The sequence below is a fragment of the Netta rufina genome (genome assembly GCF_964035555.1).
Source record: "Netta rufina genome assembly, chromosome: 9".
Classification (NCBI taxonomy): domain Eukaryota; kingdom Metazoa; phylum Chordata; class Aves; order Anseriformes; family Anatidae; genus Netta; species Netta rufina.
In genome coordinates this window covers 20,458,802-20,472,564 of record NC_140132.1, presented here as the reverse complement: position 1 = coordinate 20,472,564, position 13,763 = coordinate 20,458,802, and the positions used below count along the sequence as shown (strand labels likewise).

At 36.0% G+C, this 13,763-nt stretch overlaps 1 protein-coding gene across 1 annotated transcript in view; it reads left to right on the top strand.

The window, feature by feature from the left end:
• Nucleotides 1-13,763, top strand: part of NAALADL2 (N-acetylated alpha-linked acidic dipeptidase like 2) — a gene marked incomplete at both ends in the record, with an annotated part of 316,258 nt that overhangs the window by 293,827 nt on the left and 8,668 nt on the right. Inside the window, 2 exons of the mRNA XM_084291754.1 lie at nucleotides 1,888-1,981; nucleotides 7,513-7,720. Of these exons, the coding sequence (XP_084147880.1) occupies nucleotides 1,888-1,981; nucleotides 7,513-7,720 (302 nt within the window). The remainder of the gene's footprint in view (nucleotides 1-1,887; nucleotides 1,982-7,512; nucleotides 7,721-13,763) is intronic.

The window sequence follows — 13,763 nt, the reverse complement described above, 5'->3', positions numbered from 1 at the left end:
ACGTACAGATTTCTGTCTGCCCTAACGTTTTATTTTTTGTATTTCTGCAGTACCATTCTTTTATTCCTAAGACCAGTGTTTCTTATTGTTTTTCCATGCAGTGTATTAGCGCTGACAGAAAACGTAATGGCCTTCAAACATTAATGTCCCGTGCAGTTAGGATGTTTAGAGAAAAGTCATATAAGAGTTTTCTGTGTAATACTTTAACACAGATGTCCAAACGTAGTATTTTTCATCTTTCTCCAAGTTCAGGCTTAGTTCTTTAGTTTTCCTGAAAACATCCTGACATATCACCATTACTACCTACTTTTTTCTCACTCTATAAATGGTGAACTTTTTCTTTGTGTCTTTGGCAATATTTTCTAGAAGTAAATCTCAATAGTTCCAGACTATGTCTCTGCACAGATGTAGGTTGCAGTGTAATATACAGCATGTTCCTTCAGTCTCAGTACAGAGACTCAACTCAGTCTGTGGTCAGGTCAGAAACACTATTTCTTAAATGCATTCTTAGAAATGTTGTTGGAGTTCTATTAAACTTTCTCCAGGAAAGTTGTCTTCCTGCTAATACCCTGTTTTCATTTACTTTCCTGGGAGGAGGGTTTCTTTTTCACTTGCTGTAATATTGTTTTTATTATTATTTAGAATTGTTGTCTTTTCCCACTACTTCTTATTGTAGAATTAAAATGCTACTTTCAGCACAGCAGCTATCATATTGCTTCTGAAGGACAGATATTATTTTAACATCCCCAGCACCTAGGGAAGTATTGTACAATATGATTTTGTTCAGTCCACATTTTTATCAACGTGATCACCATCACCTGCAGCCGTCATTCCTTTTTAGAGTGCAGTCCTACAGTGATTTTTATCCTTTTTGCAATATCAAGATACAAAGGAGATGAATGGAAGTTTCTTGCATGTTTTTGTCAGTTTGCTCTTATAGCTCCCACAAGCAGTGATGGACTTGACAGCCTAGAAACCAAAATAATCTGATTAATCACAGGCTAGGTGTATAGTCCATTAAAAAAAAAAAAAACACATTTTCATACATAGCTCCTGTATCATGTCTTAGCCTTGAGCTGGAGAGTGTATCTTGTATAAATGGGGAAAAAATAAAAATTAAAAAAAAAAATAAATCATAAAATTCTCAGCCTAGTCAGTACTTGGCCTCATCTCTGAAACTGTTGAAAAGAAGCATTTATGCCGTTGGGTTTCGTTGGGTTTCATGACATGTCCTAATGTCTAGTCTGGGTTGGACTGAGAGTTCACTCATTTGGGTATTTCAATCAGTAAGTTACTAAGAAAATTTAGTGTTTTGTCCAAGTTGGAAGTTGTGTATCTCTGTGTATCAAGTTGTTATGCATCTCCTCAAAAGATTCTAAGGTTTAAGGTCAGCTTGAATTTAGCCATGTGATTAGCCAGGGGCTTGATCTGAAGCTCTGTCAATGTCTATGATTTCTTTCTTTTTTTTTTTTTTTTTTATAAATGTGTATGCTCTTAAAACCTGATGACTAAAAGCAGAGACCTAAAACAATAAACCTCATTCCTATTCTTAGAAAATTGAGATGTTTTATTTGCAAATGAAGCACAACTACAGCCCTTCAGAGACTACTGTAGTCTAGTGTCCTAGGTCCAAAGAAAAAGTACTGCACAGAATTCTTATGTGTAGTCATAAATTGTAATCTCTTAACATCTTTTCGTGTTGTAATGGAAAGACAATGGGTCTAGGTCAATTTCCTTTTCAAAAATATGTGCTTATGGGATATTACTAATTTTTCCCTGAAAATCCAGTGTAATGAAACTATGTTTATTCTATGAGAAGTGCTGGTTATTTAATCTGTTAGAAACTATTTGATGTTGTTGTGTTTTGTTTTGTTTTATATTTTTCAGCTAACAGGACAAGTGACTTTACAAATTGCCAATGAACCAGTTTTGCCATTTAACGCCCTCGACATCGCACTAGAAGTTCAGAACAGTCTTAAAGGTAATTCTTGTTAGAGGAATATTGTTCTCTATTAATACAGAGAAAAAAGGGAATCATCTAGTCCCTTAAATCATCAACAGATTTTTAATTTCCACTTGAATGATAGCCAGTTAAACAGTGTCATTATATAATGTTAAATAAAAAAGGTTTTGTTGGTAAATAAAACCATAAACTGTTTATATTTAATCTGATGTTATTATGTCAGTTAAGCAATAATTACTATTAAAATCTCATAATTAGAGTTAAAGATAACAACTGCTGTGACTGTACTCCTTGATTTTATTTTTCTTCAAGACTGTATTTGGTACAAGCAAGAGAGGGCTTCTAATCCCATTGCCATTTGTCTCTATTTTCAACCATCATCTTCCTTGTTTGATTACTGCCTTAGCTTACCCTGGTGGATCATGCTGACCTTCGTCCGTTCACAACCATGAAAAATCACAATGATTTATCAATGCTTATTGTCTGTATTTGAAGCTGAATGATCTTGATGCATTTTATATTGTGTGTTAGGAAGAGGGACAAGACAGTTTCTAGTTAGAAAGTAAACAAAACTGACTGATAACTTGCATATGATGCAGATACAATTGACTCTGGGTTTGGCACTGTTTGCTGGGTGTAGGAAGAATGCTTTGATAAGAAAGTGCTCATCAAGATTGTGGAGCTGTTACTAATATTGCTATGTCACCTTCTCACTTCTAGCTCTTTCTGTTGTCTTGTGGCCTTTAAGGGCTTGATAAAAGAAAAAGCATTCTGCAATCTTTTTGTATAGAATTGATAGAAGAGCTTGTCTTGAGCTGTTTAAGGTAACACAGTTAAAGGGCACAGCTGTACGTTCCCTTTGCTTCTCGGGGCTGTCCTTTTCAGTTTTGTTTTCCTTTCTTTTCTACAGTTAGTAACTGGTGTGTTGTAAGAAACTTACTCCATTGCATGTTACTAAGATGTCCTCAGAACTTTGCAGAAGAACAATAAACCCTCTTGCCAATTATGAAAAGAGTCTGTTTTAGCTCTAGTTCCAAGGACTAGGGAGGAAAAGGAAGCCTAGGATCATTCACTATTCAGTGTCACTTGACTACGTAAGTGTTCTGCTTAAGTATCATGTGTTTTCATCCTCCCATTTTTGTCCCTTGTCCCTTACAGTTTCATCATATTTTGGTGTATTGATAGAATCACAGAATGGCTTGGGTTGGAAGGGACCTTAAAGATTATCTAGTCCCAGTGATTTCGCCCCGCGGGCAAGGATGCCAGCAACTAGATCAGGTTGCTCAGAGCCCCATCCAGCTTGGCCTTGAACGCGTTCAGGGATGGGGCATCCACAGCTTCAGGCAGCCTGAATAAGCAAATCAGGTAAGCTCTAAGCCATCACTGGGTGAGAGAGGCCTATCAAGACAAAGTTAACTGGGGGTGAGAATTTCAGTTTTGACCTATATAGGAAGGAAGAGGTTGTGATTTAAAGCTCTTTAGCTGACACAGTGTCAGTTGTCTGTTGCTTCCAATCTATTAGTCCCTTTCTTTTCCACAGAATGGATCTTTTACAGAAGTTACAGCAGCTGAAGTACTTGTGGTGATAATAGTAGGCAGTGCTAGCAGAAGTTTAAAAATAATCTATTTTATGATAAGCCATTTCCAGGAAAGTCTGCATGACTTTCCACAGCCCCGGCTCAACCCATACATTTCAAAACATCATTCTGAACTCTCTGTCCTGAGAAAAATCAATACAGAAACATATCTCTGTCATTTACTTGATGGCTGCATGCTCATTGCCTGCAGCTATCTGCTAATCTTCAGCTTGGGAGCGTTTTACCCGCTTGACCATATTTCCCTGATCACTTAGGATGCTTTTCAGAGTTGCTTGCTCCATCTCTCTGTAATGTTCAGACAGTTTCCCTCTATTGTTCTCACCCATTATTCTTGACTCCTACGAATGTGAAAAATGCACAGTTAGTTATCTATATATATGACAGAAATACCTTCTTTGCCATGAAACACTGACATCTTGTCTTCAGTATCCTTTCACGGATATTATATATTAGTAGTGGTAAACCTTACCATCAGGCTTATAAAAAAAAAAAAAAAAAACATGCAAAAATGCATTTTCTGTGCACAGAGCATTTGATGCTGAAGGGAAAGGATGTGTATCTGTTCTGTAGCAGTACACTATATTTGCTTCAGTAGTTCTGTACTAAGTCATAGATAATTACTTCTGTATTGATATGTATAGTTATATATCACGACATCTTTGAAAAGAGACTTGTAGTAGCAACAGCAGATTAGTTTGTTTGGCTAGTAGCAGTCATGGTAGCAAAATGGAAGCTGATGGCAACATATTCTTTGCACTGAGGATGTACTTGGATTTATGTCTCTGCCCCCTTTTAGTTTTTACAAAGCTTTCACCTTCAGATTTTTCACTGCCAGATCTGATCATCGAGTTTTGCACAATATGAAAAATCTTGCCACTGAATATGACTCCACACCATACCCAGTCCTGAGTGTGCAAGTTAATCAAAACCTAAAGCAATTTCCCTTCTCTCTTACATGCAAACACATGCGCATGGAGAGTGGGTGTCATGCCTTAACCTGCTGATTTGTCTGGGCCCATTTTTCTGTAAGTATTCCTAGGCAGGTACATTGATACCAGAGAGCACAAACACAATTTGAGATGTTAAATCACTAGCAGTACTTTATCTAAGAGCAGTTGGTTTCACAAGGAAAGGCTACTGTGTTCAATGTGTGTGTGTGTGTACTTGGTGTAACCTGTTTCCTGAGTAAAATCCAGTTACATTTAGCAAGTGTAATGAAATTCAACAGTATAATTCACTGATTGGGAGCATATATGCTCTTGAGTCACTTTCTTGTACTTGTAATTTTATTTATTTAACAACTAAACAACTAGCTCAGATGATTCATCATGATTCATAGTGGAGAGAAAAGGACAAAGAGTACAAAATATAATAACATAGCATTGTTTTCTCTTGAGGGAAATTACACTTGCTTTTTTTTTTTTTTTCTCTCTGTAGAAGCATCACAAGATATTTAAGACATTATTAGTTAATGTACCCTTTTCTTTGGGAATCATTTCCCCATCCACTACAAGCTTCTCAAGTTGAGTAAAGCATACATTGCAGTTTCTGTTGGCAATGAAGTTCAGTGTGCTGTGATAAAAACTGCTGCTGCCCTTAAAGCAGTGTCAGTAGTTCTCTATGGTAACACTAGCCAGAGACACTTATAGCTTTTGTACTGAAGTATTAAAAAAGGTTCTGTGTGTTTGTTTTATAATGAATTCTGGTTTAGAGTGTGATGTAAACTGTGCTTTTAAATCATAAATGTAAAGGAAATGTAGTTGGCTTAGGGGCAAAAAGCATGCTATGGTGAAGTAGTGAGAGCATTTACTGTTTTCTTTTTTATTTTGTTAGTATAAAAGAGTGGTGGTGGGTGGTTTAATTTCCAAATATACAATTGATGTATTTTGCCTTTATTTCACATTTTCTGTTGAAAAGACATAGCTGACATTTACAATCATTTATGTCATATGCAAAATAACAATTATACATATTGTATGTTGCTTGGAGTATGAAGTCGAAACAAAAGTGTTCCATCTAATGGTGATTTTAAACCTTCCCATATTGACGTGTCCCAGGATAAGGTATGCACAATGCCTGGATTATATGCCCAGCAATTGTAAAGTCTTCAGCTACATAGGATCTGTACCTGAGATTTGAAAATTGATGATACTGATATTTTGCAAATATCCAAACTGTACCAAGGTTATATGCTTGGAGAATGCTCTTCTGAGGTATCAACGTAACTCACTCAAACTTGAAATTACTCCATACTCAGTCAGGGAGATACCAAGCCTGTGCATCAAGATACTACAGTGCCTGTTATCCATTCTAATTAGGGAAGGGTGAACTGATCAAGAGCCATTAACAAAGCAACTTTGTCCGAAACCAAGACTGACGTAAATCGTCTTCTCTTACTCCTGTTCACACAGGGAACTTCCATTCATTGTTGAAATTCATCCTGATAGCTCAGAAAGTCTGTCAGTTTCTCTCAAAGCAGCATCTGTCTCTCCATGACAATGTATTTTGGAACATCTCCTGTTGTGCTAGATTGGAATGGATTAGTCAGCTGAATGACAGGAATGCATATGAATCTATGAACAACTTTATCTTTGCTGAAATGTATCCAATAACAATTCTCCTTTTCCGTATGAGAGGGAGAATATAAAATATTCAGGCACTTCCTTGAATGTCTTAGTTGTATCTATTTGTTTTTCCATTCTTTTTAAATACTCACCTTTCAGCTTCCACCCATCCATAGTTCAAGAAATTGGTTGAGTTTCTCCCTTTAGTATTTCTGATATCTCCATATATCTATTAGGCAAGGAACTTCAGCATTCATTTGACTTCTATCTTGAACCTCTTTTCTGTATTAATCAACTCAGTCACTAAGATAGTAAATGCACTGAGATTTGTACCTTCAACTAAAGGTCAGCCAGCTTCTAAAGTTAAATGGTTTGTTTTGATTAAATCATCATTTAAAAGATATCTTAAATCGTCGTTTAAAAAGAGGTGAATTTCTTGTCCTTAATAGGCAAAGTGAATCCTGGCCTTAAAGATCATTTCTGCATCCTAGACATGTTTTTGCTGGTTGATACTGCTTTGACTTTATATCAGGTTCAGACACTGTTTTCTCTCCATGACCTTGTATAAATTTGGTCCGTCTTAACGCAGTCTACGCACACACTGGGAAAGGCAGGCATGCTCTTCACCTGCACTGCAGATGGGAATGTATTGCGTGTTCACAAGTCTTCAATACATGTATTGCTTTTTCTTTCTGGGTCATAAACCAGGAAATACGAAATTGTCATGTGCTCCAAAGTGCTGGGGTTTTTTATTCTTTTAGTGTCTGTAACAGATTAAAAAGTAACAGTTAACACTCCGAATTTTAAAAGTTTTGAAAATACTGGCTGATTTAGAATATAATTTTCTATGTCAGTTAAAGTGTTAGTTGGCTCATTGGCATACGATTTAAGTGATTAAAAGAAGCAATTTCATATCCCTTCTAGAAGTGTTGTTAACCCTTAGAATTTTAAAATGTTGAACAAAATTCAATTAAGCGCTCTAGATTACAATTTTCTATATAGCATCTAAGCGCACACCCTTCTCTTTCAAACTTGAGAGCAGTAGCATCCCATGGAATTGACCAAACACTATCTTAGAGAGAAATTTTACAGTTACTAATAGTTAAACATTGCTTTCTTCATGACTGTTTTTTCAATGGTAGGTTCCAAACTGTACCCAAAATCATTCCTCACAGCTTATGAGATCTTAAAATGTCACAGTCCAAATTGATCCTCTTTGAAAAATAGATCACAACATATACACAATGATCTGTGGCTTTCCCTGATCTATTACATGATTTTTACGAAGGAAAAGAATTTCAGGCTCTAATTCCACTGTTATTTTTAATTTGTAAGCAAGATTTATAAATAATGCTATTTGAATTACAGGCAAGTGTCTTTCTCTTAGTGCTTATAGGTGACAAAGTAGACGCTTCTCAGCTGCTTGCGGTGGCATCGCGACTGAGGGACACTGCAGAATTGTTCCAGTCAGATGAGATGCGCCCAGCTAATGACCCCAAGGAGAGAGCTCCTATCAGAGTCAGGATGCTCAATGATGTGCTGCAAAGCTTAGAGAAAAGCTTCCTGGTTCAGCAAGCTCCTCCAGGACTTTACAGGTATGGTGTTTAACATGCTCTCCAGTTGAGCTAAAATTGTAATAGCACACTGCTTGGTGTTCAAAACTCTTGTACACTTCTAAAAAAAATCTCAATGAGTATCCAAGATTAAAGCTATTTTTTTATTCCTCATCTTCTCTGCAGAAAACATAAGTTTATTACAATACAAGTGGTCATTAGAATACAGCACTGTGGTGTTTCTGTCATGACATCACAGCTAACAGTACTGTGTGGTGGCAACTCAGGCAGCATGACAGATACTTGTGTTAGATGATACAGTAAGCTTTAAAAGAGGAAAATATTTTGAAGTCTTACAGTGCTTGACAAGCTCCACCTATATTTTATTTAACATTTTTTACAGTTCATTGAAGATTCAGAATTATACAAGACCCTATGTAGCATTAAAGTATTTAATTACATAGCATTGTTCTTGGCTGGTTCTCAATCAGTTAAAGATAGTAATAAAGCATTAGTCAGCCACCATTTATGACATCTTGTCTCCTATAAGAATTATTCTGCAGTATTTATTCTGTAGCATTGCCTGGGTTGATTTTAAAATATAATCATTCTGTCTTTCACCTTTTAAGAAGGAAGTCTGCAGGTCTGTTTCTCTAACCATAGATTCCTCTACCTAAATATATAAATAAATGAATAAACTGTTGGTATTTTGTAGCTTTAAAAAAGTTTTCAAAGAAAGAACTGGTCAAGTCTGCCCTGTGTAAGGCCAGGCTTTCTGGCTGCTCAGGAGAAGTAATAAAGTGTCCTTCTGCACAAAGTGTCTGGAGCACTTTATCTCAGTCCATCAATGTAGTGTTTTATATAAGGATATGCTTTGCATGCCCTGGGCTATAAAATGAGGTCATATATGTTGTTTAAGTTCACCAGGCCTACTGGGACAGTTTTGAAGGCCTGTGCAGCTGAAGGAAACCAATGGCTCATCCATACTGACTATTAGGAGGGGTCCCCAGGTAGAACTGTCCCTAAAGCTGTACCCAGATTTTACTTTAGAGGAAATTGATTTGTATGTTCATGAAAGTGAGTTCAGAAGTGAGCTAGCATACATACACAGGAGACGGACAGAGGCCAGAACAAAGAAGTGCACGAAGGATCTGTGTTATGTGGGAATATAAATGTACTTACAGCCAGAGCCAGCTACAGTAATAAAACAATAATATGTTGCAGGTGATGGAAAAAAAAAATTGTCAAAGGTCTTGTTCAAGTTACTGCAAGTGATTGTTTCCAGTGGGCATAAAGTAGACAGATGGTAGAGGTAGGCTTTGGAAGAAAAGCAGAAAGCTACGGCATCAGGAGGAAGAGATTCTTCCAAGTGTTAGGAACGGCATAAAACAAATGCAGTCACCTTTTAACAATACCAAGAGGAAAAGAAAAATAAAAGGGTAGTTGTGATGAACCCTACAGTGTCAGTGAATGAAATCCCCAGAGCTATAATACAGAAAATATAATGATGATATTTGGGAGGGACTAATTTGCTTCATTCCTGCCATGACTGGATTTATAATATAAAGAGATACACTGAAGTGTAATTAAGGAAAGTCTAATATTCCAGGTTCAACGCTGCTATCTTTCTTGTTTGAACTGGTATGGTGTTGCAAAGGATCCTTGAAGCTGCTGAATATAATCTAATGTGTCTGTGTTGCATCACATCACATTGTTGAATTTGGCCCAGTGTATGCATTTGTTTTTTATTTATAAAAATAAATTCTATGAGAATTTAGTATTTCAATGTTTTGGTTTTTTTTTTGTTTGTCTTAATGAGGACTTCTAATGTTTAAATTCTTGCAGTGTTTGCAGTATTATGTTTGTTATTCAGCAAGATGTAATTGCTAGATATACAGGTAGAAGGTAAATTGAGTTTTTCACCTTCCTGCTCACAGCAGCACTTCAGGACAGAGTGCAGTATTTACACTGGCAAAGTAGATAATGTGAAGGTGAAAGTTTTGTAATTTTCCCCTACTGATTTCATTAAATTTAATACAAGATTTAATAGTAGATGATAAGGTTACTTCACAGTTTGAGGGAAGTATTTTTTAACTTTTTACTCTGAAGTATTCTACCTAATATCATCTGTAGTATATAGCTGTAAAGTACACCTTGTGTATCAGTTAGATGATGATCGTTTAGAAACTTATTTAAAAATAATGCATTCTTTGTACTGTTCAAGGCATGCAGGTGTAGGCCCACCTTTAATGCAGACAGAATCAAGGACAGTGGTAGATTTCTGAATTCCTTTCCTGACATTCAAAATCGTTGATACATTTTCTTTTGAAAAATTCATCTAGCAGTATGTCTTTATTTGGGTTATTTTTCACCGTTTCATTATTAAAAGTCCTTCCATTAACTGATGCAGTTATACAAATGTATTTTGTGTTCTGAAGCTATTATTGAATAGTATGACAGGAACACTAGAAATATTTGAAAACATCTGATGTACTTTTTTGCTTATATAACTTCACACTTTTCTTTTTGTAATTTGGTAAAGAAAACAAAACAAAATATCAGTCTCACAGCCAGGACCTCATATGCTGTGTTTCATCCCAGTGGGAAGATTGATGGGCAAGTTATAAACCCCTGAAATAGGGGTTTATAATGGAAATGCTGGCAGCCCTTTAACTATAGCAGCACAAGCAGTGCAGCAATAAATACTATGCTTCATCTGTAAACAGAAATTTAGGATGCAGTTTGCAGCCTTGACCTTCAGGCTCCAACTGTGTTTAGATCATTAAGATTCCATAAATACTGTAATTTACAGCCTTCTGAAGGAAGAATTTGTGTGCACAGTAAAGCACGTATTCTTCATGAAAAAATGATTGCTTCCTGTATACCCATTTGGACTCATATTCTCAACCTCAATCAAAGTACTTGACAAATTTGCTGAAGTTTAGGCATCATTTTTAGGCTTGTGTTTGTCCTAATTCACAGTTCTCTGGATCTATACTATGTTTTCTATTCTAGAAGTTGAATTAAAAAGAAAAGTGGACTTTTTGCTTTATTGCAGGAGGTGGGTTGCAACCTACTTGTGCCTGTCTACTAAAGGGAAGCTAATATATCTTTTCTTCAATTTCTTTGTATTTTGTACTCTCATCGCCATAGCTGTAGTCTCTCGTTGTGTACATGTACTGTTTGTATACTGTATATACATAGATTCCTTATTCCAGTCATTGCCGTAGGGCAATTATTGAGCATAATTGATACATTATTCTGCTATAATGAGCAGTAAAATTATTATGGTTACTAACACATCACTATGTGTAGTTTCCTGCTGGGGATGCTCTATCTCTGTAGTCTGGTGCTTCAGCAACAAGGGTGCTTCAGCCATAATTTAACAGAGATTGAAGCAAAGACCTGGGACAATTTCCTGTTTCAAGTTTCATCTACCTTTGTCTGCCAAGTTTATACTGTCCATTAAGTTTGTATGCATCTGTCAACATTTTTTATGGAATTTTTGCAAATCTCATTGTGCTATGTCTAGTAGAGAAAATAATTGAGTGAAACAAGCATTAATTAGGTGAAAAGTAAGGACAAATAAATCTTTGTTTTCAGGAAAGACCTCCAGCAGTTTGTCTTGCTCATTTGTGCAAGTTTAACTTCTTCCGTTTGATTCTTTTTATCATAAATACCCAGCTGTGGCATTAATGCTCCATTGGGCTAAAAAGTTACAACAAATCAGTGCATTACAATGCAATGAACAAATACTCAATGGAAGTGATGATAGATTGTGTATCCTGAATTTGCCATAATGAGATGAAAGAAGAATACAAAGATGCTTTTAGCACCACGCAAAAAGGTAATTTGCATCGCTGCTAATCTCATGCCACTCAAGTGTCTCATGCCAAACAAGTGTTTGTTGTTCACTAGAACAACTGTTTTCCTTTTGGATTGAATTCTGTTATATATATTCCTTACATATGTACAGAGTCTACTGGATTTATTTCTGTTTTGCTGATAAACTGCAGCAGATTCTCAGGTGTCAAAATTCACATACCCTCAGACTTAAATTTCTAGAGATACATTTAAGTAGGAAAATTTAAGTCCTTATTAAATCTCTGTGTGTAAACAAGCTGCTCATTGGCTTTACATAGGACAAGCATTAAAGATGCAAATATCCTGCTAATCTTAAACAATGACATAGGTAAACATGTAGTGCAATGTCATTTGAAAAAAATACTAGTCTAGTGTTTCTACAGCAGGCAGCGATTCTCTCTTATTGTGCAGACTCTGCAGATTTCCTTTTTCACTTTGAACTCTCCATTTGTGGCCTCAAATAGAAAATATTCTTGTATACTTTGCTGTAATGGTTGAGACAGTTTGAGACATTTTTGACTGACCTGAACCAAGGATTTTTATTTTTTTTCCTGCATTGTATTATGTGGAACAGAGGGTGATTTGATATGGTGCAGATAATCCTCAGGATTGGAAATCCTGCAACAATTCATGTTGCGCTGGCAGTAGTTGATCACATTCTGTATTGTTATATTATCTGTCATGAAAAAAATTTAAATACAATACTGGAATGATGTTGTGAGAGAGGGATAGATTTGTGTACTGGTTTTAATAGTGTATCTCAAATTTTGCCATTCAGTCAAATAAATTAATTTTCTTTTTACTGCACAGCAGGGATTTTACATCTGACTTTTCACCCTAATATATTCTATGTTTGAAAATTTACATCTCTTTTTCTTCTATAATTGTTCCGCATCTTATAAATGGAGTTGTGATAAGTGGTATTACTCGTTTCACTTTCTAATTTTTCAGTGGTGTTTCATGGTTCTGTCAGTACTGATGAGTTTCTTTCCTTCTCATGCTCAACCCTCCAGGAAAACTTTGTCTCCTTTTCTATACATCTCCAAACTCAGTCCTGCTGCGTCTTATTTTGTACAATGTACTTATTTTTGTCCTTCCCTTTTAATCCTTCTTATTGTCCATGTCTTCTTTGTTGTGGCTTTACATCCTGTATTCCTTATTATACATGTATATCTGCCATGTTATTAACAACTTCTGCCCTTTTTCTGTCCATTTCTTGCCTTATGAAATATAAGTTCCTAAGCCTCACTTCCAGTCTTACAGAAACTTGTACCATAGCTTACTTTTCTTCATCTTTTTGTACTGATTTTTTCCATCACTTGTTTTCTACTTATCCTTTCATTTCCTCCCACTCACGTTTGCATTTTCTGACCACTGCAGTCCTTGTTCAGCTCCCTTCTCTCCGACAGGCATTTGTCAAAATGTATTTCATGCCTAAAAATTCTTTCTTCTGCCTTCTTCCTTCAAACTCTCAGTACTAGTGCAGTCTAATTACAATTTTTGTCAGGATAAGTTAGAGATGATGAGCTCAAATATTCAAGATAGAAAAAATGACACACAGCATCTCTAAGCTTCTGTGTAGTTCATTTTTGGATCTACTAATGGGGGGAAAAAAAAGTCACAGGCAATATTCCTGGAACAGTTTTATGTTAAGAACGTTGGAAGGCAAAAAGAAATTTCAAGAGAGAGGTGAGTAGTGGCAGCTATGTACTGTCAGAACACCTCACATCCTGTACAGTCCTTGGTAAATCTTAGGTTAATGCAAATATGGAAGATGATTTTTTTCTAGTCTGCAGTAGCAGACACTGACTGAGAGGATGAGGTGCTCTGTTTCTGTGCTTCTCTAAATAAAAGTCATGTGCCTTGATCAGATTTTTAAAAAACTGATGACAACCATATTATGCATCAGGGAATGAGTTTAACTCATACTCAAAACACCTGATCTGAGCGACAATTCAAATCGTTTCTCCATTAGAATCGCAATTATGTATATTGACCATGATGTAATGACTGTATTTGTAGTCTTGTATACTTTTACTATTTTAAGACCATTTGCTGCATTAAGTAATATTGAATTAGACATCTGCAGAGATGTAATTATGGTTAACTTTAAAGCCGACTTAAAGCGAGCATGAAAATCTTTTCATGACACATGCAAAAGCAGAAAACTGCTATAATTAAGGATTATGTCATGCCTGGAAACCAGCTTTCTCATTTCCCT